General features: G+C 44.5%; 1 protein-coding gene across 11 annotated transcripts in view; it reads right to left on the bottom strand.

Moving 5' to 3' along the window:
- TEAD1 (TEA domain transcription factor 1) overlaps positions 1-22,474 on the bottom strand; it is a 260,643-nt gene extending 238,169 nt beyond the window's left edge. For 7 of the 11 annotated variants that reach the window (XM_067749858.1, XM_067749856.1, XM_067749854.1 and 4 more), the window contains exons 1-2: positions 1,823-1,848; positions 350-479 (exon numbers count right to left, since the gene is read on the bottom strand). In XM_067749858.1, the coding sequence (XP_067605959.1) occupies positions 350-479; positions 1,823-1,833 (141 nt within the window). In that variant the 5' untranslated portion in view covers positions 1,834-1,848. Of the gene's footprint in view, positions 1-349; positions 480-1,822; positions 1,849-12,240; positions 12,276-21,368; positions 21,513-22,106 lie in introns of those variants that run through there. The other 4 variants (XM_067749861.1, XM_067749857.1, XM_067749859.1 and 1 more) reach the window with 4 other exon arrangements.
- Between the last annotated feature and the right edge of the window lie 761 nt (positions 22,475-23,235).

The following is a 23,235-nucleotide window of genomic DNA, read 5'->3' on the forward strand; positions in this document are numbered from 1 at the left end:
GACTATTCCCAAGGTCTCTCATCTCCTCCTCTGCACAACAGCTTTGTTGTTTTCTCTCTGCAAATCAGTTTTAATTCTATGCTTCTGTGTACCCATGGGTCAAACATCTACTCCCCAGTTAGCTTTTCCCTGAACTGTAGGGTGAGCATCAAAGACCAACTAGGATTGCTGTCTCAATCCCAAAAGATTCAGGAGAGAGAGTTCAACTCAGCTTGGATCAGACAGCCCCCTTTGATCCAAACATCAGAGAGAAGGTGGGTAAGTTGGTCTAACTATAGAGGATATCTACCTGTCTGGCACAATTACAAAAAATGACAATATAAATGACAACAGTTTAATGAACTCTGACCTTTGTTAAAGCCACAAGGTTTCCAAAGGTACCATCTTGTCTTCTTATCATCACTCCAAGGAAGCACAGCTGTACAGCCAGATCCTCAAATAACAGATAAATGTCTTCTTTGTAGTTTGCCTGTTGGTTGCTTGGGTCGGAGAAAAAAAGCACTTTGTTGTTATCAAATAGGAATTTATTTCTGGTTCCTCCTTGCCTCTTTACAGGAGGGTTCTCGGCAGGAATCTTGCCTGGAAACAGGCAGAACCCGGCAGTACACAAAAATGTCCTTGAATCATGAATACAGAGGTAGGGGAGAGACACAGTCATGGTAGAGAAATACACACACAGAACTAAAGCCTTCTGGGGCAGGCATACTAAAAATAATTTTCCATAGGAAGAATCTGTTCGGTGTAAAGGTTAAGCAAGGCTCCTTCCTTCCTTACAAAAGCGTCTGGGTTTTTCATAAAGTAGACCCAAAGAGTCCATCAGTGGGGGGTCTACTTCACCTAGAGCAACAAACACATTCCTCCCAGATCATGGGCTGCTCCGTGTGGTTGCTAATAAGATAATCTGTTACAGGAGGCTTACAAATCCATTTACATTGATTTTAATTAATGAATCAATCCCTGAGCCTGAACAACTTGGTCCAGAGAGGGTAAGCAATTCAAGATTCAATCTGCACTCCCAGCCTGAAAGCTACCTTAAAAAGAAATTAACTCTCAGATCAATGCAGGACAAATAAAAATAATTGGGTTTGTATCTCTTACAACATAAGAAAAAATCTCTTCCAAGTTTAGACAGTTACTCTTCACATATTAATAAGGGAAATATATTTTCAGTGATTTCCTAACAAACTCACCTAGGATTAAGCGGTTTTTTTGGACAAGCCTGAAATCTGGAAAACCAAAGTCAGATATTATGACTCTCAGTCCAGCCTCTGAAATGAAGATGAGTCCACCTTTCTCAAAAACTCATCAGAACCTCTCAGCTCAGACTGAAGTTGAATAGAGAATTACCCAAATACAAACGACCAGTAAGAACAAAGTGGCACCCACCAGCCTGGCTGTGCTCTGAATCAGCCAGGCTTCATTAAGAAGGCAGGCAAACTTTTGCATTTGCTTTTACTTTATCCTTTACAAAGGCTGAAATAGAATTTGACCTTTCTGAGCTATCGCTAACTATGAATTGGAAACAAGCTCAATTTAAAAGACAGCATCAATATGTGACCGCTCATAGGTTCATTTTTCTCTTCTCTTTCCTCATCTTTTTTCACAGGGTTTGTCTACCCACTCTATTTTTAGACTCCTATCAGAACTTCCAATGACTCCATGTAAACCTAGTGGAAAAAAGTCTAGTTTCAGTCCCACTTTCTCAAATCCTCCAGCTGGCCAACACCAATTAGCATCGGAGAAGAACATTAGAGTTAATAACTGAAAACGCATCACACTCAATTTTAATTTTTTTTAAGATGGAAAAAGTTCATAAACTCACCAGCAAACCATAAAGCAGCAGAGAGACACCAGCCTGAGTCTGCCCCCACTTATGAAGGCAGACAAGGGGGGGCTGCTCATAAAAGAGAATAAATACATACAGGGTGTGGAGACCCATGACTTTGGGAGGCAGCATTTCACGTTTCTCCCTCACTCTTTACAATATTTAATAAAAGAGTTATCAAATTGATTTTGAAGTCAGTAAGACTGGCCTGAAACACTGCAAAAGGAATTAAAAAAAAAAAAAAACCCTGTATATAAGGAAGTAAACTGCAAGAAAAAGCAAGAGCAAGAGAGCCAGAGCTCGGGGCAGGCTGGCACTCGTGTGTTCTCTCCCTCCCTCCGTCCCTCCCTCCCTCCCTCCTTCCCTTTCTCTCTCTCTCTCCCTTCTCTGTCTCCCGACTAGGCGAACAAAACAAAAGAAGTTGATACTTCAGCTATTCATATGGACTCCAGAGCTTTCTGCCCCTAATGTCTGCTTGCATGCCCTCAAGTTTTAGGATTCACTGGACGCTTAACTAAAGCTCCCTGAAACATTTCCTGTGCATTTCTGGGGGCACCTCGGCGGACCGAGCCAGCTGCCTTTCCTGGCTGAGTTGCGCAGGGCAGGGTATGCCAATGCAGCCTGACATTCAGAGCAAGACCACAAATTATAAACAGTTTCAGTAAATTGACTTGAGTGTCTTTGTTCCTCAGACATACATCTTTCTACCACTTACAAAGGCAGGCAGCAGAACCTAACCACCAATGCGACTATAGCCAGGACTGGGAAAGGAAGTTATTGAAGCCTGGATTTCCTGCTTTTGCTTGTAGCCAAGAACTATGAGGCTTGTAGTGGTTTCAGGAACTGACTCATCTAATGATTCATGGATAAGATACTGCTTTTAATACGTTTCTGACCCTAAGACTCAGGAACTTGAAAACCAATCTGAACCTAGGCTTCACTCTTATTTGCAAATGACTATTCACAGCAAAATAAACAGGAGGACAATGGTTAATGAAACAATGAAAACATCACACCAAGGGCAGGAAAAGCAGAATGTGGACGCCACATTTGAAGCCATGATCAAAAGCCTAATCTGTGGGCTGTGACTTGATAGCATCCAAACTTCCCAAAAGTGAATAACAGGTGGGATGAGGTTTATTTTTAGATATCATTCCCCTAGATGTAAAAATAGATTTAGCACAGCAATGTTTTAATTCAGGTGCATCTGGGGTTGTGACTCCAAATACCCAAGATGGAAAGCGGCATGTAGCTCTAAATTTAACTGCTACAGTTGCAAACCAGGGAAAGAGTTCAGGGTTAGCTGACCAATGAGTAATGGGTAATAAAGGACTCATGGTGGAAATCACTCTCTTAAATCATCCTCTACAGGAAGACTGCAACTCAGTATTTCCACCCATCCTCTGACCAGTCTTCTCTTTCCCCCCTCCACACACACGCACACACAGGCACATCAGTCCTGAAAAGCAAAACTCTCTAAAAGTAGAGTCAGAAGCTGGCACCTCTAGCTGCTCCCCGTAACTGCCCCATAGATGCATTCATCATCAAGAAAGCCCACTAGTGAAAAGTTTTCAAGCCTCCCTGGCCCACCAATCCTTGGGTTTTCCTTGCCCCTCCCCCTAGGGGCATCAAGAACAGGACCAGTTTCAGGGGTGGCTTTCAAACCGTTTACAGGTTTCAACACCAGTCCAGTCACACAGAGGGAAGGGGGAAAAGAAGACAAAAATGGCAGGGGGGAGGGGGAGGGGGGCCATGGGGGATGGAAGAAGCAGTAAGACCAGTTGACCAGGCCAAAGTGCAAGGGCTGCCTGGCAGGCCCTGCCCAGCTGGGCTCCTCCAACAGATTTACTGACATGACGTCAGTGGCTCCAGTCCAGCTTTTCTTTGGTAGCTTTTACCACTTGCCTCCCCTGTGTTAGGGAGCCACAGGACCATAAAGAAAATTCCCGTTGTGAAACGAGTTTAACCTCGGGGCACAGACGCCTGCCTGTAAATTATAGGGCTCCTCACCCTCTCTCTGTGCCCCTGGAGGAAGGGGAAGGGAATAAACCCCTACTCTACTGTACTTTCCTTAACACAGAGGAACCATTAAACGAAGCTTGCTGCCTTTAAAAAAAGGGGGGGGGGCGGTGGGAAGGGGTGTGGTAGGGATATTAAATGAGTATACGAAGTTTCACAGGACAGGATGCTGGTTAATTTCTCAGGGATGGCATGAATGATAATTTCAGTACTACTCACTCATTCTGTTGTGAGGCTGTGTTGGCTGGACTGTGAACGCATACGGCTTTGTTTCACCAACAAAACAAAAAAGTATTACTGAAACTGAAACTTCAGGCCTGAATGGAACCTCTGAGGAGAGACCACTGTAGATGTATTTAAAATGAGATTTTCTTTTGGCCTAAGTGCATATTCTGTGACGCACCAACAGGGGCATCAAACAATCTCCAAAAAGCAAAGACAGAAATTACTAAAAATAAGTCTAATAGGAGACTCATTAAACAAAAAACACTCATTTTAGACTTAAAGGCTTACTATTGTATTCCCACAACAGCAGAAGAGCCGTGTTCCATCTAGGACTCCAGTGCATACAGCTGCCTAAAACCAGAGCTTTAAAATTTTTTAGCTTATAAAAATAATGTGTTAGTGATAAACTCTTTAAATGAGTGAGAGATTAAATATATTCTATTTTAAACACTTTAGGAGAGAAAGGTACAAAACTTAATTCAACCAGTATTTATTCAAACACATGTGTGTAAATTGACCCCAACAATATCATCAAAATACAGCTTGCAGTCTGAATGGCTCAGAGCGGTCTTAAGATAAGGAATCTCTCACCTTCTGGTTATTTAAACAAGGCACAGAACAAACCATCAGGGAGACAGGACTGAAAGCAATGATTAAAGTCTTCCGTGAAGCCTAAATTAATGTGAGCTTTGGCCTTCAAGATGAGAGTCAAGCCATGAACTGTCCTGGGGGAATTCTTCAGTTTGGCCTTTTTCGTAGGGGAGAAAAGGACATGATGACAAGCACAAGAGTGGAAATGGCAGAATGAGAGCCAAAGGGGCCAAACATGAGACAAGTGTGCAAGGAAAGTTTTTATCATGGACGAAAAAGTTGACATGGTAGGTGGGATCCATTTCTGAAGGGGGCGAGGGGTGTGTGACAGAGACCCTACCCAAGTTGTAGCTCTGAAATAGCATTTCCCACTAAAAGAAACCAAGCTCTGCGGAAATGGTTCATTCTAAATCCAAGAATACAAAAGACACAGGATAGCAAGGAAGCTGCTATCAATAAGGGTCACATCAAAAGGACACAGGAGCCAACTAAAGAAATTCTCACTGCCCAAAGATTGTACAATTTGAGCATCAATAGGAAGAGGAAACTACACAGAGTCAAAAACATTGGACAGGGCTTCCCTGGCGGCGCAGCGGTTGGGAGTCCGCCTGCCGATGCAGGGGACACGGGTTCGTGCCCCGGTCTGGGAAGATCCCACATGCCGCGGAGCCGGCTGGGCCCATGAGCCATGGCCGCTGAGCCTGTGCGTCCGGAGGCTGTGCTCCGCAGCGGGAGAGGCCGCAGCAATGAGAGGCCCGCGTACCGCCAAAAAAAAAAAAATCCGACAATTTTAAATCCACGATTGCATAATAATATTCAAACAAACAAAAGAAACCACATACCTGCCTTTTCTGTACAACTATATGCCAGGTTAACCAAACAATTGATGATAGAAAGTTTCTATGAGTATTTTGGCTAATAAATGAAGTAAGAATGAGAGGACTGGAATATGACCAGTTTACGAAGCCCATATGAAATAACAGATACAGGCAGAGATCATAAATCAGTGGCTAACACACAAAGAAAGAGACAACTGGACATCACGTGCCTCCTGGTGGATTGCTAGTTATGGAATATTCCTGCCTTAAAAAACAAAAAACATTAAACCTCAAACAGACCAAGCTTCTAGGTCTAAATTCCAATTTATAGGAGATACAGAGGATAGTGGAGCATGATAAACAGCACTAAGAGAATGCAACTGCAAAATCCAGAATGAGCGAGAAACTCGACAAGAGAAACAGGCTTTTATAAACACATCACCCGCGAGGGGGAATAAAGGAGGGAAGAGATCTTCAAAGAGTTTTAAGAAACAGAACAACCAAAGATAACCTTTGATCTTGTTTGGACCCTAATTTAAACAACTATGGAAACCAACTATGGAAAAACAGTGATGAGACAATCAAGGAAAACTAAAGAGCCACTAGCTATTTTACATTAAGGAATTATTATTAAAATATTGGCGTGATGATATTACAGTTGGTGTTTTTTAAAAAGAGTTATATTTTTAAAATACATACTAAACCTTTACAGATAAAATGGTATGGCATCTGGGATTGTTTCAAAATAATCTAGTGGAAAAGGAACCCGCGATTTAGAAGAAACAAGAATGGCCATGGGGTGATGACTATTGCTAAGTCATGATGGTCCAGGGACGTTCACTGCCCTCTACTATACTGAACTTTTCATAATAAAAATTTTAAAAATCTAAAATAAATAAAAATAAGGCACTGCTCCTGTCCCCCTCCTTCAAAAAGACAGAAAGATGCTAAGAGAGAAGAGATACTTGGCACTCTAAGTCATGGCTACTTAGAGTAGCCGTAATTATAATCAGCAGATAACGTTAATGAGACACTCTGCCAGGCACCGTGCTAACCCTCACTATAACCCATGAGAAAGGCACTACTATGTCCATTTTACAGGTGAGAAACTGGGGTTCAAACAAAATAAAGAGGTTGCCCAAGGTCAAACAGGTAAGTGGAAGAAATGTATGTAATTCCACAAATTCAAAAATGTAATGAGAATCAGGATGAGTTATGTCTTTGCAAAATAGTTACCGGAAGTGCCGGTAACTCCCTAAGTCAAGAGATCCGACGCTTTCCAATGTGAAAAACAGCAGAATCAAGAAGTGGTGCTTTGCTGATGACGATTTTTGGTGAAACCCAGGAAACTGAAGGGGCAGTCTCTTTAAGATCTCAAAGTGATAAAAGCAGAGGAGAAAGGGTGAAAAAAGTGGACGGCACATGTGTGTGTCTGTGTGTGTGTGAAAATATGAAAGCAAAAGGGAAATTGTCTGAAGAGAGAAAAACAACAGAGCAGGAAATCCAGCAAGAAGGGAAGCTGGAAAAAAGCTTAAAACTAAACCCAAAGGAGGAAGATGGAAAAGCAAATAAATGAGCTCCTGTCAGACTGGTCCATTCTGGTTAGGACAAAACCCTCAGGATCTTGGACAGAGAACTGGAGGACAGAGGAAGCAGGAGACTTCAGAATGGGTTGGGGCAACCAATGGAGAAGCTCACTGTGGGCCATTCGCCATACTCCATCATATTTTACTTATTCTTTTTATTTTCATTTTTCAGATAAGGAGACAGAGGCCCAGAGAGACTAAATAATTTTCCCCAAGACCTCTCAGCCAATAAGCAGAACTGGGACTGGAACCTGGGTCTGACTTCAAAGCCATGCTTTTATATTTGCTTAATATATATAGCACTAGAGAGATCTACACAACGTTAGGGCAACACCAAAATGGCCAACAGCAGAGGTACCCAAAAGGCACTGGGAAATATATGACAACTCTAAGAAGGGGGCAAACCAGTACAGGGAAGGAGGGGAAGACAGGAGCACAAGTCCTAGAAACTGGCCATCAGTGCCCCAGCCCCTTTTGGCCCAGAATCAGCAGAATTAGGTGAACAAGAGTAAGACAGTATCAACTATTCCACAACCTTCCACTAAAAACCAACCATGACATCAAAGATGGGTAGCAACCCCATTAGCAATCCCATTTCAAAGTCCCTGCTGTCTATTTCAGAGACCTGATTATTAAGGGCTCTGAAGAAAGCAGTTAACTCCCTTTTCCCTTCTGCTCCTGCCACTGTCCATCACACATCACTGCCTAAAACATATTTCCAGCTGTTCACCTGGGTGGGGAGGGGAGAAATTCACCCCATCTCCCTAGTTCCCAAGTACTCCCAAAGGTCATCTACCTAAAAACCCTACCCCCAACATGAAGGCATTTCCATATCCAGGCCTTCCGGGTGGTAGAGGGGGCTAACTTACTCTGCCTGCAGGCCAACAAGAGCACATTCCAAAGGAAAACCAGATAAACTGGCAGGTCCAGTTCCAGGCTTCCAAACCAGATCAGCTTCTTGCCAGAGCCCCCAACACAGCTATAGAGCAGTTTAGATCAACCCAGCCGCCAGATAGCCTCTCATTTTCATATAACCAGTCTGAGAGGTGAGGTGTTCTGGGTCCCCACAGTCTTTGAAGACTGACACCAAAGTGGGGAGGTGAATCTTGCCCCCTCACAAGAAGATGAATGACTAGGGTGGGTCAGGAAAGGCTTGAGTGGGTCACACCTAACATCTTAGGATCTTAGCCACAGGTTTGTTTTGAAAACAGAGTAAAATGGGCCACCAAGAACACAAAACAAAATAAAGTATTAAGTAGTCTGCCTTTTCTGCACAAATACACCAAAAGAGGGGAAGTCTACCTTTGTTTCGATGTCACAATCTAAACACCATTCAAATGCCACAGGTGACTTAATAGGCAGTCTTTTTCAGCCTGGCAGCCGTGAAGTCACACAGATCTAGGAACTGGCTTCAAATTTTGGTCCCCATTGCACTGGCTGTGTGACCTTGGGCAGGTTACTAAACCTCTCTGAGATTCACTTTCTTCAACCACAAATAAAGCTCTCAGGTTTAAATTAAGGTAATGCTGAAGAATGGGCTTAAGACAGAACCTGGCCTGTCAGCCTTCCTTTCTTATCCAAATTCTCCCAGGGTGGCCTGGGAATTAGCACAACTGAGAGAAGAGGTATGGAATAGACTCAGCAGTACTGCTCCTCCTCCATAAAAGGGAAGGGAGTGTGGGGTTGTGGACAGGATGACTCAGATAACAACACTGCTCCAGGACCTTTTGGCCTAAGGCTCTCACATTTTATCTCTTTAATCTAAAGCTAGGCTCAAAAGCAGGCTGGATCATCTTACCAGAAAGGGAAAGCAAAGATTTTCAAGTGACTTGCCCAAGGTCACAGGGAGAGCCAAGACCAAGGATTATCCAACCCACACAGTTGGAAGTGGAGGGACCAAGACCCCAGCCCTGGGAAGACCCTCAAATGCCTTCTCCCAGTGAACCACCCCAACAAGGAAATAGTTCTCCCAATTCTCAACAGCAAAGGCCAGAAGCCATTCTTTCAAACTGAACACCTGCCCAAGTTACTGCCTAGAGCACATGATAAAATAACTAAATGAATAGTGTTGTTAAGAGAACCACCTGGAATTGAGCAGTGTCATTACAATTATTTTTGGTTTTAGGCAAAGTACTAAAATTTCTTAAATTTCTAAGATTCCACTCCATTTTCCCTCTGTATCCACAGGTTCCAAATCCACATTCAACCAACCTCGAATCGAAACTATCTGAGAAAAAAAAAATTTTCCAGGAAATTCAAAAAAACCAAAACGTGAATATGCCACAAGCTGGTAACTATTTACATTTAGTATTTACACCGTATTTACAACTATTCACGTGGCATTTACATTGTATTAGGTATTATAAGTAATCTATACAGATAATTTAAAGTATACTGGAGGATGTATGTAAGTTACATACAAATACTACACCGTTTTACATAAGGGACTTGAGCATCCGAGGATTTGGGTATCTGCAGAGGTCCTGGAACCAATCCCCTGTGGATACTGGGTCCGGGTCCAATGTATTTCGGCACATCATAGGACATCATTACAGTCTCCCAAACAACAAAGATAAGCAAGTTTGAAACTAAGAATGTCAAGAGAGCCAAAACTACAGGTTTTAAAATCTGTAATCTGAAATCCCCAGATTTCACACAGTACAAAGCTTTCAGAATTCCACTGGGAAAAACTTCTAAATTGAACTTTGCAAGTCCGAAAGGAAATGAACCAGTGCTGAATCATTCCCATGAATGATGAGACACTTTTTTTAATTCGTTATGAATTGATCCACAGGATAGCAGAGGATTTGAAACAATTTGGTTGAAACTAGCGCAGGTTTATAGGAAAAGTTGTTCTCTGAAACTCCCCTCTATTGAAGCTCAGAAACAGCCTGGGATGCTGCAAGAATAACACTGTTATGAGCTCAATATCAGGGTACCTCAAAAGTCCCCTGCTTGAGGTTTTTCTCTCTATTCTGCTTAATTAAAGAGTCAGCCAGTTTCCTCAACAGTTCCTATTCGTAGGATGACCATATCACTTATCTTCCAAACTGGGACATTTTGACAGTAAAAGAGGGCGCGATTAAGGGCTGCGCCACAAGCAGCCCAAACCAGGACTGCACCAGGCCAGAAGTTACACAGCCACAAGGAATGGTAGAGAACAATCCTTTAGAAATACAAGTGGATAAAAACTACCACAAACAGTTATTATGAGGAAGACAGTGTGCATCTGGTAGGAGGACCCAGCAATAAATTAAAAGTTAAAATTAAGAAAAAAATGGGCAGGGGGGAGGGAGACGCCAGAGGGAGGACATATGGGGATATATGTATATGTACAGCTGATTCACTCTGTTATACAGCAGAAACTAACATACCATTGTGAAGCAATTATACTCCAATAGCGATGTTTTACAAAAAGAAAAAAGAAGAAAATGGGCAGAGTAGAACCTGAAACTCGAGGTATAAATTAACCTATGCTGGGTTCAACTTTTCCCCATCTTAAATCAACTTAAATCAGATTCGATACTTAACTTGTGGCCTCACGTGCCTTCCAGGTTTCCCTCCCTCGTGATCTCCTAGTTTATTTATCTTTTATGATTTAGTTCACAGGCTGTTTAAAGTGTAAGCCATACGGGCGGTTAACATAGTCAACGTTTATCATTAAGGAGCAAGTCATCCCACATTACTGAAGTTATTCTTTCTTAAGTAAAAACACCTTCCACTGTAGATACTTCTAATGGATACCTTTAGGCTCCGCACTAAAACCAGTAAACTAGCAGATATGTAAACCCTTATTATTAGGTCATTGCTCTGAATATCAATCTTAAATCACTTGACCAGCAAAACAAATGTACCACCGTGTGAGGAGTGCTGGGAGTACCGTGCTTCATCTTTTTCTATGAGATATAATTCACATACCCTTTTAAAAGTATAATTCAGTGACTTTTAGTAGATTCACAGGTTGTAAACCATTTTTTTTAATCTACCTTTCTCCCCTCTTCAACTATCAGTCTGCCTGCCTCTAAAAGCCTTTATTTCCCAACTAGTCTACTCATCTCTCTTAACAATTTTTAACCTCAATTTTTAATTTAAACTAGGAAACCAGATTAACACACAGTTCTATATACCCCGGTTAAGAAGACATGAGCAAAAATGCAGGTGGTCCTCAGCCTAGGCTCACACAAAGCAGTCTTAACTGCTCAAACCAGTCACTGGGAGTGGCCCCGCTCTGAAAACACGGGGACATGGACACACCCTGAAGTGTACCTGGGTGTCAAGTGGAGCATGACCAGCCTAGGGCCTCTGGCTTTGAAAACACAGGTTTCTACCCACCAGCATCCAGAAAGGATTCAGCTCATCTGCCCAGGAAGTACCTCAGCACTAACCCAACTTAGACACTCACCTGGGACTAACAAACATTCTCTTAAAATATGCAAATATACTGGCAGAGGGAATGGTCTGCCATTCACACATGAGTGTGAATTATTATTTGAATTATATTTAAGGCCCAGAGAAAGGAATCTGATGAGAGGGGCAGAGATTTAACTCCAGAGCTTGGAGTACTTGGAGGAATAGGATAAGTCTTAACAGCAGTCACACCTGCAGCTCTAGCCTACTGAGCTAGCTCTTATCTACATATTATCACAGCCCTTCAAGGTGGTTAACACACCAGCCCATTTTCCAGATGAGGAAACTGAGGGCACAGAGAAGTTAAGCAGTCTGCCTCTAAACAGGTTAAGAGGTGCGATTAGGCCAGCAAAGGTATGGGGAGGTACCTCTCTGCCTCTTGTTCTCTCACACCCAGAGTTGATGCCCTCAGAACTCCAGCAGGGATTCCTCAATAATGGCTTTACCAACAGGTCCAGGGCCTTGAGCATAGCTTCTCTATGAAAAGATGAGTTCCATACAAACACCTTGGAAAAGAACTTTCAGAACCCAATCCCAAAGTTGGGAGAGTGGCTTCCAAGCAAGAACCTAAGGAAGACATTTCCTTTCGAGTGGATATAGGTGCACCATGCTACCCATCTTTGGAAGCACTCCCATTTAACTGGTATTACCATTTGGCAAGGAATGACCTCAGATATTGCGTATTTACTGATGGATTTCCTCTACTTTATGAATCGGGGAAGTGTGGTTCAAAGAGATAAATGGTCTAGGACTTTATGGGATGCCTCACCTCTCCTGGATTTCAATCATTCGCCCGAGACCATAAGTCTGGCTCTTCTTAGCAACTGCTTCAGCCTCGGGTGTTCTTCGGGAGTCAACGTCCAGGCTGACCTGGCAGGAACTCCAGGGAGACCTGGTGTACAAGACAGCACATGAAGCTGCTGTTTGCTGAGCATGTATTATGTGCCGGGCACACAGGAGGCATTCTATTAAAATGTACAGATGGGGACACGGAGGCTCAGAGCTCAGAGAGGAAGTAATTTGTCCAAGGGTACAGAACAAGTGTGGCTGCACCAAGAGTCGCACTGAGGTGTGTCCGACTCCAAACCTGTGCTTTTAAACCTATGTTATTATCCTGCCTTTTTCCAAACCAGAATCAGGAAGCTTCCAGCTCCCCACAACCAGACCCCTCCCTCCCTTTTGCTTCTTTCATTAACTGTTCATAGCCAAGTTTTAGATCTATACTGGCTCACGACTGGCGATGAAACTTCTTTTTTAGTATTTTAGGGTTGAGTTCATTACTCTGGAGAGTATTTAGGGGGTGGGGGAGATGTTTGTTTGTTTATTTAACAACTTAGTCCCACTCTAATCCCAAAACGGCATCTGGCCAAAAAAATTAAAAAAAAAAAACGCTTTCCCTTCAAGGCCCAATTCCAACATCACTTCCTCTACAAAGGTTTCTTTAGTCTCCACCACTGGGAAACACAACTCTTTGGATATATCATGAGCACTCACCCCACTGGATTTTTTCCCCCCTTTATTCTGATATTACCTAAGAAAATGTATGTTCCTGAAAACTACAAATGTGTAAAAATGAAAGCCCCTCCCCTTCCCAATCCACTCCCTCAAAGCAACCCATCAATGATGTATAATCTCCCAGATCCTTTTGGAAAGAGATGCAAACATATTTCATCAACATTTCATCAACTCTAAGACACCAGTGATTGTTAAATGCAGTATGACTTTATTTCTAAGAAATACTGTTGCAAAACACGTTGCCAGAGCACAGCCTTATCACTTAGAAACTGTATTTTATAAATATTGAAACTTTATCATATGTCAATCTTATGCAGATATAAAAAGGAAACTATATAAGCAAACAAAAGTGGGTAAGATATACTAAAACAACTTCTCAGAGAGATCAACATCCATGCTTTTCCACACAGTACTGCCCTCTGTGTCAATGAGAGCACTGGCGACATCAAATACATTCTTAGGAATGCTTAGCGACTGACGCTGGAATTTTCTTCCTCTCCACTGCATTTGTTCTGCAGGCTGTGATGAGTGTACGCAACCACATCATGGGTCATGACCACCACCTGGCCAGCCATGATTGCAGGACACATCCTAATTTCGAAATGTTCAAATATGGGGGAAGAAAACTGCACCTTGGAACTCATGAAATATGAAAAACACAGCTTCCCCACTGGATTGTGATGATCTCTTTAATCTCTTCACATGCCTGTTTCCCTTGCTAAATTGGAAACTCTGCAGGGGTGTTTTACTGATGGCCATTCATTGACCACCCTTGGCTGATCACCAAATTCCTGGCACACAGTAACCCCTGAAAATGTTTCAATGTAACAGTTCTAGGCAAAACTGGGAGCCCCTAGATTTCAAAGTGCCTAAGGTGGAAGGAAGAGAGAAGAAAGGAAAGAATAAAAAGCCGAGCAGGTTTATCAGCAGCAAAACCATGCTCATCTCTGGGATGTTGTCACGATCACCCTTCCTATGCCCTCACTCTGCAATATCAAGGTGTACCACGTGAGACCCTCTATGAACATCCCCACTACTCAAAAATGAAAACTACCTCTGCAAACAGCCAGGCAAGAATTAGTCCTCAAACTCCTTGCCAGGGAGCCTGAGGCTCACCTCTATAATCACATCTGGAAACAACTGCTACCTTCCCAAGGGATAACAGATGTGTGCTGAGCACGGAGAAGGCGGTTCTGCTCATTGTGTTGCTTCTCCTGCGCATTTTTGTGTAGCCATATCTTTAAAACCAACCAAAAAGATCTTAGTGAATTCCATAAACAGTCAGTATATGCTCCTAGGTACATCACCTCACAGATACAGGAAAAATCTAGAGTTAGGAGGCAAATTTAGCCTGATTCCATCTGAGGATAAAAGTTAGAATACCTAGAGTAATAATTCCCAATCAGAGGTGGACACCACTCTGGGGTCTCTTAGAAATACAGAAACACTACACCTATCACAGCCCTAAGGCTCCAGGGCTGATGCCCAGTCTGTGGAAAGCTCCATGGAGGCTGTGATGCACACGCTTAGGCGGGAATCACTGGTGAGGCAGAGACTCTCTAGGACAGGCGTGCAAAGAGGCTGCCCTGGGTTTGCGTCAGAACCATCCTGCATTAGCCATGTAAACAGATCTGTGTAGCAAGAATTAGAAACCCCAAATTCAAAAGGCGGGAGGCCTGGAAAGGAGACTGAGAATGTGCAGAGAGGCTGGGTGGGGAAAGGGACAGACAGTCTTACCCTGGCTTCCCCAGTGCCTGGCACACATCAGGGACACAAATGTTTGCTGAATGAGATTCATATGGCTGATAAGCACCTGGGCATGCACATGATGAAATTTCCACTAATCCACCTACTATGTGCAGAATCCCTGACATGGCCCCAGCAACTCAAGGCAGGAGTCCCCCAGTCGATTCACCAGTGGCAGAGATTTTAGTTTTGCTTCAGCTTCACTGAACATCTGAGTAGAGATGTTCTAGGAGCATTTCCCTCTCTAAGAATTCCTAGTCATAAAGGAAGCTGCTTTTTGCCTCCGAATCACAGATAATACTTCCTCTGATTTTCAGTTACATAGATATTAATCATTTTTGCACTTGATGAAAGGTGGAAAAAAATTAGGGAGGTATTTTTAATGCACAACAAAACTAGAAACATTTTGTCAAAATAAGAACCATATTGGTCTTATCCTCCCAGTATTTAGAACAAAAGCAAATTTTGAATTATGGGAATTTCTTGGCTCTGCCAGTATGAAACGCTATTAAGTAGCTTGTTTTCTGCCTTTCTGTCAATGGAAATACCTGATGAGGTCTTCTAAGCATTCCAGATTTCAAGACGGGGTTGAAGGTTCCCTCAGCTGATATAGCTCTTTCTAACTTTTACCAACCACCATTGTCTCCCAAAAGCTTTGAAATGAAAAGGAGAAAGGGCTGAAAGAGATTCCACCAAAGGAAGCATCGGCTCCCAGAGGTTTCAATGGTTTCGGAATCAGCCCCCAAGATAGCCCCAGCCACAGTGATGGGTGATCTGAAAATGAAGCATATCAAAATGCTATTGATGAGCTAAATTACCAGACAGCTTATCTGAGGCCCACATCCGCCATATGGTGCCCCAACTTCTGCCGCCTGTTGCTGCCACAACAATAGGCACGCCTACCCAGAAAGCACCATTGGACAGAAACCCAGCAGCAGCGGCATGTGGGGTGGCTACTATGTTTACATTTTATTTTGTGCTATTAGCTGTGAGCCTCCCCCTATCCCAGGAGTGACTTGAAACATACACACATTCAATGTCAAAGACCTGTGTTACCTGCAGGACACATGCGTGCACGCCGCATGTGTGCACGTGTGTGGTATACATCAGGTGAACAGAGAGAAAACCAGATGTCAACTTCAGAAACGGAGCTGTCTGGTTGGGGGGAGGGCGAGCCAGGCCAGCTCCCAGCTAGAGCTGCAAGCAGACAATGCGCTTTTCTCAAAACACTCGGGCAGGCGGGCCTCGGGGAGTGGCTATTTAAAACACTTGGCTCCTTTTATTTCACCACCAGGGAAGTGAATTCGGACTCTCAAGTGCCAGAGCAAATGAAGTCATTTGGTTTCCTCGGGCAGAAGTCTGCATTTTAGCAGAAGTCAGACTGGACGAAAGTCGGAAGGTCCAGCTGAAGATGTTCTTTCTTCCAATTAAAACTGATTCCACAGAGGATTTGGCACCTGGGCTTCACTAACTTTTTCTTTTTTTTTGAAAAGACACTAAGGTCACAGAAAATGTAAAGGACACTGGAATGAATGCTGTCAAAGATGACTCCCTTTACAAAATGCCATTAAGTATGACCACGTAAGGATATCACATTCTAAAGTCTTGGGTGGTATAAAAGATTAACAGTGATTTTTGGCAAATGAATTCATAAGATTTCTGCATTTCTTTCTTTCTACTCTCTCAAAACAGGTTCCTATCTTTGCAGAGATTATATCATTGATGGTAACAGAATATCTATTTAGTTTACTATCAGGGAAAAGACACTGGTTTTCAAAGAGAACTCAACAACACATAGCATCTGGTTATGAAAAAAAGCACAAGATGCAGGTTTGGATACAGTACAAAGCAAAAAAAAAAAAAGCCTCTATCCTAATATTCAGATCTAATTAACTATTACAGAAAGCCACTCATTTCATCCCCCCAATTAACCACACCTAAGCAGACAACATTCTTGGATGAACTTTTCAAATTTTCTTAAACATTCTCAGTTAAAATTAAAAAAAAAAACCTCCTTTCAAGTTAAATTGAGATTGCACTTGAACTCCATCCAAGAGCAGAGCTGAACTGAATTATGATAATTAGAAAGCTGTGCTTATAAAAAAGCAGCACAGTTCATGCATTTCTTTTAAAAGTTCATGCCAGAGAATATAAGTTCAATATGTTCTCACATAATTAACATTTCCCACCATTAGCAGCAGTTTTTCAGTTTATATGTAAAAACAACAGCACTCGCCATTGTTGTATCTACCCCCGCCAATAATGTTTCAGTCACTTTACACGTACATCTAAACCTGTCAGATGCCTCAAAGCAACCAGAACTTCCCAATGGAGACAATGGTGGTGCTTAACTTGTTCATCAATAAACTGGCTTTTTCTTTTAAACCCCTTTTCCAATGCTGGGCTCTGCTCCTCATACTAAAACCATTAATGAAATCCTAGGACACAGCCTTAAAAACTAACGTGAAAAGGGCAGGAAGCATTGCATCAGGATAGTTAAAATACTGGGGGGTTAGCGGCAAAATACAGCCAGGATAGAGCCTTCCTCCCTGGGCCTGCCACAAAAGTAGAAAAGACGGCCTCTTAGGAACTCCCCCCACCCCTTATCCAATCAGAAGAGAGACCAGTGGTTTCACAGTTAGCCAGGCAGGACTCCCAGACTATGGAAAGTATTTTCAGAGAATCCTCCCAACCATGCAAAAAGCCAGTGGACAAAAGGAGAACTTAAGAGCTGAAAGCGACCCACCCAGTAAGAAACACTCCTGAAAACCCATTTGCTTTGACTAAAATAAATACACATTTCAAAATTCTCTTATGCTGCACCACTACAAAGCCCGAATGTATCTGAAGAAATGGTTGGATTTCCACTCTGAGTTCAAACAAGGGAGAGTGTCGAGGAAGCTTATGATGACAATCTTACACATTGAAAACTCTCAACTGCCCACAGCTTTGAAACAAATTATAAAAACCCATGCAGAAACACTCCAAATGGGCTTCTCTGGTGGCACAGAGGTTAAGAATCCACGGGACAATGCAGGGGACACGGGTTCAAGCCCTCGTCCAGGAAGATCCCACATGCCGTGGAGCAACTAAGCCCGTGTGCCAAAACTACTGAGCCTGCGCTCTAGAGCCAATGAGCCGCAACTACTGAGCCCACGTGCGGCAACTACTGAGCCCGCGCACCTGGAGGCCGTGCTCCACAACAAGAGAAGCCACTGCAATGAGAAGCCCGCGCACCGCAACGGAGAGTAGCCCTGCTCCCCGCAACTAGAGAAAGCCCGCGCGCAGCAACAAAAACCCAACACAGCCAAAAAATAAATAAAAATTTAAAAAAAAAAACAAGAAAAAAACACTCCAAGTATTTAGATCCAAATATTCTAGCATTCCACAAACTACCCCAGAAGAGGAAAGGCCCCAAACTTCCCTAATTTCAGAAGTATTCAGTAATTGCAATACAAGGGGGTCGAAATTAGTATTTGTCAAAAATACTAAATACTGAAACATTAAGTGCTTAGGATGGACCTGAATTACTTGATTTTATCACCTTCGTGAACAAGAAAATAAAATATATCACTGATACTGTTCAAACCTGACTTGGGATCTAACTTAAACACCACAGTGTAATCTGTGGCTTCTACAGATAAAATAAGAAAAAGCGCCGCGCAGCTGTAAGAGATTACTCCAGTCATCGGTCAGTCCCCAATAGCCCAGCAGCACAGCCTGAGTCTGTCAAAGCTTACAATATACTTTTCTTGCCGAGTTCAGAAGTAGGCCATTAGCACTCTGCAGTTCCAGTCTCTGAACTCGAAAGAGGAAGCTGTAATGCCCGCATTTATCAACAAAAAGGTGGGCTCTGATTTCCTTGCAATTCTACAGAGAAAGCTGGACACTTGCTCGGGCCAGTATTCTTCAGTCTTTGGAAAAAAACCAAAAAGTTTTATCACTAAACAGATCCAACTTCTAAGCACAGCTTTCAATCCACAATATTTTTCTCTCCTTTCGCAATCTCTTTATTGGAAACAAGATAAAATGCCTAAAATACAAGCTTAAAAGTGTTATCTACCTACTGTCTGTATGTGAGCACGGTCATTTTACATACAGGGGATCATACACACAGTTATTTGCACCAACCTTTGGAGTGATAAGACACTACAATTATCATTTGCAGGCAGTATAATTATGCTCACAATTAACACATAATAACACAAGAGATTAGAGAGACGAGTAACCCCACAGATGCACAAACTCTTGTCCCACCGCCATGTATGACAGGTCAATCCATTTCAGAAGCAAGAAACCTTAAAATATTGTTAACGGCACAGCTCATTCCTCCAAAGGCCTATCTAACATTTGGGATCTACATTCTCGAACTGTCGAACTGTCACATTTTTCTACTGAAAATGTGACAACAAATATGATCTAGATCCCCATATCAATACAAGTATATTCCACCAAATTTTCGCATTAAGAAATACCCTCTTATACTTGCTGTCCTGTATCGTCAGAGCCAACAAAATTCAAAATTGTTCATAAATGACTGAAACTCAAGCAGCAAAAAACCCAAACATTTTTTTCCTTATGACTTGTCCTTTTTCCAAAAAAAAAAGTGGGGGTACCAGTGTCCAAAGTTGAGTATGTGAATATAGAATTCTTTCTATATAAAGCAAAAGAGGGGGAGGGGCAGAGAAGAAGAAAGGAGGAAGCTGACTTTCCCCAGGCTGCCCCCCAACCCCCTACCACCAGCAGCCCTTACATATAATTGATTTGCTGCTGGGGCCTAGGCACACACAGCACCACAATGCCAGGAAGCACCGCTTGGTGAGAAATTCAGTTCAGTCTGGCTCAAACTAAGTTAGCGTGTCCTCCTTCTTTAAATTAAATTTCATTAAGTATATGCCACGGTGAGTCCTGGTTTATGTTTTGGGAAAAGAAGAAGAAAAAAATCCCCCAATAATCTATCTCAGGCATGTTTCCTGGATGGAGTTCTATTTGTTACTTTATAAAACATCACACAGAGGAGAAATCTACACAAAAATTCTTTCCTTTAATAGTTTTTTACTCTTACTGTCAAGGCAAAGTGTCACACTGGTTTTATTTCAAACTTGTAAAAAGAGAGAGAGAGAGAGAAAGAAAAGAGAGAAAGAAAGAAAGAAGGAAGGAAGGGAGGAAGGAAAGGTAGCTGATATTCTCCTAAAACTGCAAATCAAATAATACTTAATCATTAACGTAAAAATAAAATGGTCTACATGGGCATTTTTATACCATCGGCAAGAACCAGTAATGGATGCAGCTTATCAGCTCATTCTTTTACATCAACAACAAATAAAAGAATTGTAAACTCTGTTTAAAATCTGAAACCTGAGAGTCCAACACAGAATTGCACATAGAAAGAAATACTAAACAAAAATATCTGTGACCATTTATGGGAATAGTGAGATTAGAAAAATAAGCCTTTCCCCTAAAAAACAATCAACAATTCAAAACCTCACTGTTGACAAAGGTTCAACTAATCCATTTGTCTTTCCTGAGTCACTTTGTAATTGATTCTACTATTTCCATCTAAAAAGGAAAGATTCTTACCAAAGTTGGATCTAAGTCTGGCCCTTACAAGCATTCAGATGTACTTGGGGCTCAAAGATCCTGCTATTTACAGAAAGGCACAAATCCAATAGTGAAAGGATGAAGCACTTGGCACAGCCTGAGGTCTGTTCCCCAAACCACCTCACAGTACCCTGCCAGACAAGCCCCCATGCATAAAACACCAGCCAAAATTCACTGCAAGCTTTAGGGAACAGAGCTCACTCCCTGCTCGGACAACGCAGCGGGATCACTTCTTCCTGAAGGGATCTGTCTATTCAGGTAACCACCTGCAGGCACCCAGCACACCCCAAGCATCAGACCACCTAAACTTCCAGAAACAATCAAGGCAAAGGGTAGGGAGGAAGAAACACGTGGTTGTCCAGAACTGACAGTGTTCTACTCATTTGCAATATCTGTAGCATTTTTAATACATATATTTTTAAAACTATAATATTTTGAAATCTGATAGGTTTTGCAGACCTTTCTGTGCCAGGACCTGAGCTTCCTCCAAAGCACTGTTTTTAAAACACGGCCTTTTTACATTACCCGCTCCTGGAACATCATCTGTCTCTAAGTTTCCAGTGCTTACTGAGGTCAATTTTCATTTCTGCAAATCACAGGCAGCCACTTGCTTCTGAGAAGTTAACAAGCCTCCTGAGAAATGCTGGTGGCTGGTATTTCATTGTTTCATAAATATTTTTATACAGTGACATTCAACTTTAAATAAATCTTTAAAAAGACAATTAAAAAGCGAAGAAAATTATGATCTGGATTTTATTTATTTTCGTGGGAGAAAAAGAAGGGAGGTGTGAGCCCCTCCACTGTTTCCAACTCATTTAAAATGTTGCTTCGGTTTAAAAAAAAATAAAAACACATTAAAAGAAAAAGAAAAAAAGGAAACTCATAGAAGTTGTACTTTCTTTAAAGCGGGCCTCTGGACTTTAGAACAAAACATGTTGCTGCTACGAACAAAGAGCAGAAATGCACCCTGATTTTCTCCCCTCCTGGGGATCATTTCTCTTCCAATAAACAAACGAATCCCCCAGTATTTCCTACCGAAGGGAAGTTTTCCAGGGAGAGTCTCCTCCAGGGTTTGGTGGTAACTGCGACTCAGTCTTTTTTGGACACAATGTTTCTGCTGACTCCTGAAAATTTTCCACTTGAATGTGCAATGAAGCAGCGGCGGCGGCAGCAACAGTCCTGGAGAAGCGGCAAAGACGACCGTGCCTCCTTTCATCTTTGAGAAGAAGGAGCGAAACCCCGCCAGCAGCACAAGTCGGCGCAGCCCCCAGGCCGGCCTCGGGGGGCCCAGGCGCCTGGGGCGGCTGGGGAGGCGCGGTGGGGGGATCGGGCCGGCTTCGGGCTCCCTGGAGGCGCCGTCTGCTCTCCCAGCCCGCGCTCGCTCTAACTTCTGACTTCCCCGAGAAAAACGTGGAAACTGCCCGAGGGTGTGTGCGTGTGCGCGCTGGCAGGCAGACGGGCGCGAGAGGGGGGCGCGGGGGGCGCGGCCGGCCTGGCGCCTCCAGGGCCGCCTGTTGCCGCGCGGGCTCCGCAGCGCGCGGCCCAACTTGGCGTCCCGGCAACTCCCGCGGCGGCGCCCGGCCGCTCACCTTGAAGGGGCGCGGGGAGGCGGGCGCAGGGGCCCGGCCCCGGCCCTCCGCGTGCCCACCCGCCCGCCGCACACAAAGCAGAGTCCGGAGAGAGAGAGCGGCCCGTGCCGTACGCCACGGGCGCCCAGCCCCCGGCGCCCCGCGCGCCCCCCGCACCCAGCATCAGCCCCGCGCGCCAACTTACCTCGGCGAAGGGAGCTGCCGCAGCGCCCGGCGAGTCCGAGGCAAACTTCGGCGCCGCTTCCCCCGCCTTCAGCTCGGAGCCCGGCTCCCGGTCCCCGGGCTGGGCCACCCCACCCCCCCACCTAGCACCGCTCCTGCCCCGGGGCCGGCTGGACGTACTGGGCTGCTGCCCGCGGCTCCGGGCAAAGGTGGACGGGGTGGGGGGGCTTCACTGCATGGCCTGTCCCCGGACGCGGCCGCCCCGAGCCCGGGCCCCGCCGCGCGGACTGGCCCGCAGGGTGGAAGCGAGTCTGCAAAGTGCTTGGTGGGCGCCCGCGGCGGGCGGCGGGGCCGCGGCGGCGGCTGCAGAGGCTCGGCTCGGCTCGGGCGGCGCGGCACGGCGCGAGCGATGCTAAGAATGTTCGGAATGAGGACAGGAATGAAATGAACGCCAGGACCGAACTCGCTCCGGAGGGGTGGGGCCTCGGTGACGTCATGCGGCCTGCCGCCCGGGGCCGGGGGCGGGGCCTGCCGCCGCCGGTGACGTCATGGGGATTCGGGGCGGGCCCGGCTCGGCAGCCTAGCCGTTGGGGCGCGCGCGGGCTCCCTCAGGAGGGGCGGCGGGGCGGAGTCTCGCGCCCACGGAGGAGCTGGGAGCGCGCGGGAGCCGCCCTGCCCCTTCCCTGCGCGGGCTCCGGGCTTTGTCCCTAGCGGGGCGGGGCGGATCGGGGGGAGGGCGCCTCGGAGGAGCCTACGCAGCGCGAAGAACTCTGGAATCCTGGGTTCCTTCCTTGGGGCGGGCGCCGAGGCCGCAGTTGCGCGCGCCGCTCCTGCCCTGCCTCAGTTTCCCTGTCCCGAGACGCGGAAGCTCGGGCGGCCGCTTGGAGCGCTCCTGGACTCGGAGGAAGTCTGCAAGTGTGGGGAAGAGAAGTTTCTCTTCTGGAAATTCACGTAGTTGTTCACAAGCGCGGTGGACGCCTTCCCGGGGCCGGATTCCCAGCCTGCCAAGTCTTCCCCTCTTTTTCAGTTTATAAAAGTTCAGGACTCTCGTTCAAGTCGAAGTCAGCCCTACTGTTGGAAAGGGAAACCTTTAGCATAGCAAAGAAAGGATAATTCCGGAGTTCGTAATAATGCTGCCCTGCTAACACGGT

The sequence above is a fragment of the Pseudorca crassidens genome, chromosome 9, assembly GCF_039906515.1.
Source record: "Pseudorca crassidens isolate mPseCra1 chromosome 9, mPseCra1.hap1, whole genome shotgun sequence".
Lineage (NCBI taxonomy): Eukaryota > Metazoa > Chordata > Mammalia > Artiodactyla > Delphinidae > Pseudorca > Pseudorca crassidens.